Source organism: Pundamilia nyererei, unplaced genomic scaffold, assembly GCF_000239375.1.
Source record: "Pundamilia nyererei isolate P.nyererei 1_Seehausen unplaced genomic scaffold, PunNye1.0 scaffold00008, whole genome shotgun sequence".
Lineage (NCBI taxonomy): Eukaryota > Metazoa > Chordata > Actinopteri > Cichliformes > Cichlidae > Pundamilia > Pundamilia nyererei.
In genome coordinates this window covers 7,037,401-7,039,584 of record NW_005187409.1, presented here as the reverse complement: position 1 = coordinate 7,039,584, position 2,184 = coordinate 7,037,401, and the positions used below count along the sequence as shown (strand labels likewise).

Genomic DNA, 2,184 nt, shown 5'->3' with positions numbered 1-2,184 from the left:
AGAACACCTGCTCTATGAAACATTTTCCTTTCACCTGGCTCTAAAGCACCAAATATTTAATTACGTGGGCTCTAATATGGACTGAAAACTCTTTGAAACTAACCGTTTACTTGGTCTCTGCATTCTCTATGGTTACCGTTTTTCACCCTATCGGGTTTCACCTGTTGCTAGACATGACCAAGTGTTCTATTACAAAACAGTTTGCTGATGACAGACATCACTACTGGTAACTCTGGCAGGCACGCACCACGCTGAATCATACATGCTGACAAAGCCAAATAGAAACCACCTAAAGTAATTTAGATTAAGTCACCTTGGGAAGATTTTAGCCCCACCTTATCACAAAGTTATTTCATTCGCTTATACAGTTCTATTTAAATACTTTTGCTTTACATAGCAACTCCATATATAAAACCCACTGCAGAAGAAAACACTAATTATTAACTGCACATGTGCAAATGAAAGGTTTGGTGCTTGAGCTGCCGGGAGCTCGTCGGGATTGCAAAATATAAGGTTTATGGGAGAGTTTATGTCTTCGGAGTTAAAGTGCCAGTTACTTCCTCATATGCTGACTTTCTAGTACTTTGACCTCAGTCGTGAATCCTATTGAGCACCATTTCAAGCTGCACTGACAGCTGGTGAGAAGCCAGCTCCAAGGGGCGAAAGTAATTACAGGTACGGTGTCAGCTCGCCGCTTTGTAGCTTTACTTAAAACTTTAGAGGAAGACAATCAGTGGTTTACTGCAGCAGTTTGGTGCCCACCCCCACTGATGGTTACATGATAAAGGTGCAGGAAGTTGAACCAGTGGGATACTCACAAATTTCTTTTTTCCATCTCCATCATCGTAGCTCTTCTTTGATTTCTTGTCCTTCTTGGGACCAGCAGCTGAGGCAGAACTCCCCGTCTGGTGATCCATATTTCTAGCTTTTAATCCGTTTCCTTGAATTGGATGTCAAAATAAACAAGTGGAACAGTAATCCTTTTTTTTAGATTTTAAACGTCAATGGAAAATGCCAACTCCTAATTCCCAGGGGCCTAGGCTAGTGCCCAGGCTAACTAGCTACAATTAGCGCAGTGCTGCTAATAATTTGGTAGAAAGCCAACAGACAAAACGAGCCCCTGTTTAAGCCGCCTCTCGGTATCACTGGAGGAGGGAAATTCAAAGCACAGCCCAACACAACTCCTCGAGACGAAAAGTACGAAAACAACCTGTTGCGTTAATAAAATACAAAGTGAGGACGCCACTCTATTATTTCCCACATGCAACACAAGTCCAAGTTTTTAGAAACGTGGATTTTAGGTCCTGAATGTATGCGGTACTATCTGAGCTAACCTTAGCTTCAGCTAGGCTAGCTTGTAACAGTTAGGTAAAGGAAAACACAAAACAAAAAAACTCTTTCCGCTATCCACGAGTTGTTTCGACGACCACAGCGCGAGCGCTAAATTGGTGTTATCAATGACCTAGGTCGACGGTGTGTCCTCAATTTGTTTCCATGGCTGTTAGAAGTTAGTAACTTTTTAACCCCTGGTTGACAGAGGGGAAGCAAGTACGTCTTTAGCAATAAAGGCGTCTTCCTGTTCTTCTGACAGTCCGCTCTGCAGTAGTTGGAGGGGGGGAGGAGCCTGTGTTCTGCCGCTTCACCTGAGAGGATTTATCTGACAGCTCTAACTCCACCGCATGCAGCTGATCGGCTAGACAGTTTCCAGGCATGCCGTGCAAGTTGAGACTAATAACCGGTGAAATATTTACATGACAAAGACGGGAGCAGACACAGCTGTGTTTGTGTCATAAATGGAACCTTACTTTTATCTAATTACTTTAATTAGCTTTTTTTATGTATACTGTAGAATGCAAGAAAGTTCAGGCTTTTCTATACAGTGTTGTGCGAAAGTCTTTAGCCAACCGTCAGTTCTTAATGTTTTGCTAGGAAAATATGTGCAGAAATCTATTAAAATATGTGCAAATGTAGATGGAAGTACAGTATATAAGGCAACACGATCATGTGTACAATTCTAACAAGCTTGACAATCAATGCTTAGTATGACCACCTTTATATTTCAACACAGCTTTAACTTTTATACAGTTATTTTCTTTATGTAATTTCTTTAAAATTAAATTTAGTCTCTGTCCAGGCTTGTTAAAGGATGCTATCCAAAGCTTGTGTTTGGATTGGCTGCCTTTT

The 2,184-nt window shown here is 41.3% G+C and overlaps 1 protein-coding gene across 1 annotated transcript in view; it reads right to left on the bottom strand.

Annotated features, from left to right (window-relative positions):
- Positions 1-1,600, bottom strand: part of diaph1 (diaphanous related formin 1) — a 101,695-nt gene extending 100,095 nt beyond the window's left edge. The window contains exon 1 of the mRNA XM_013916201.1: positions 819-1,600. Coding sequence (XP_013771655.1) covers positions 819-917 — 99 coding nt within the window. The 5' untranslated portion in view covers positions 918-1,600. The remainder of the gene's footprint in view (positions 1-818) is intronic.
- Between the last annotated feature and the right edge of the window lie 584 nt (positions 1,601-2,184).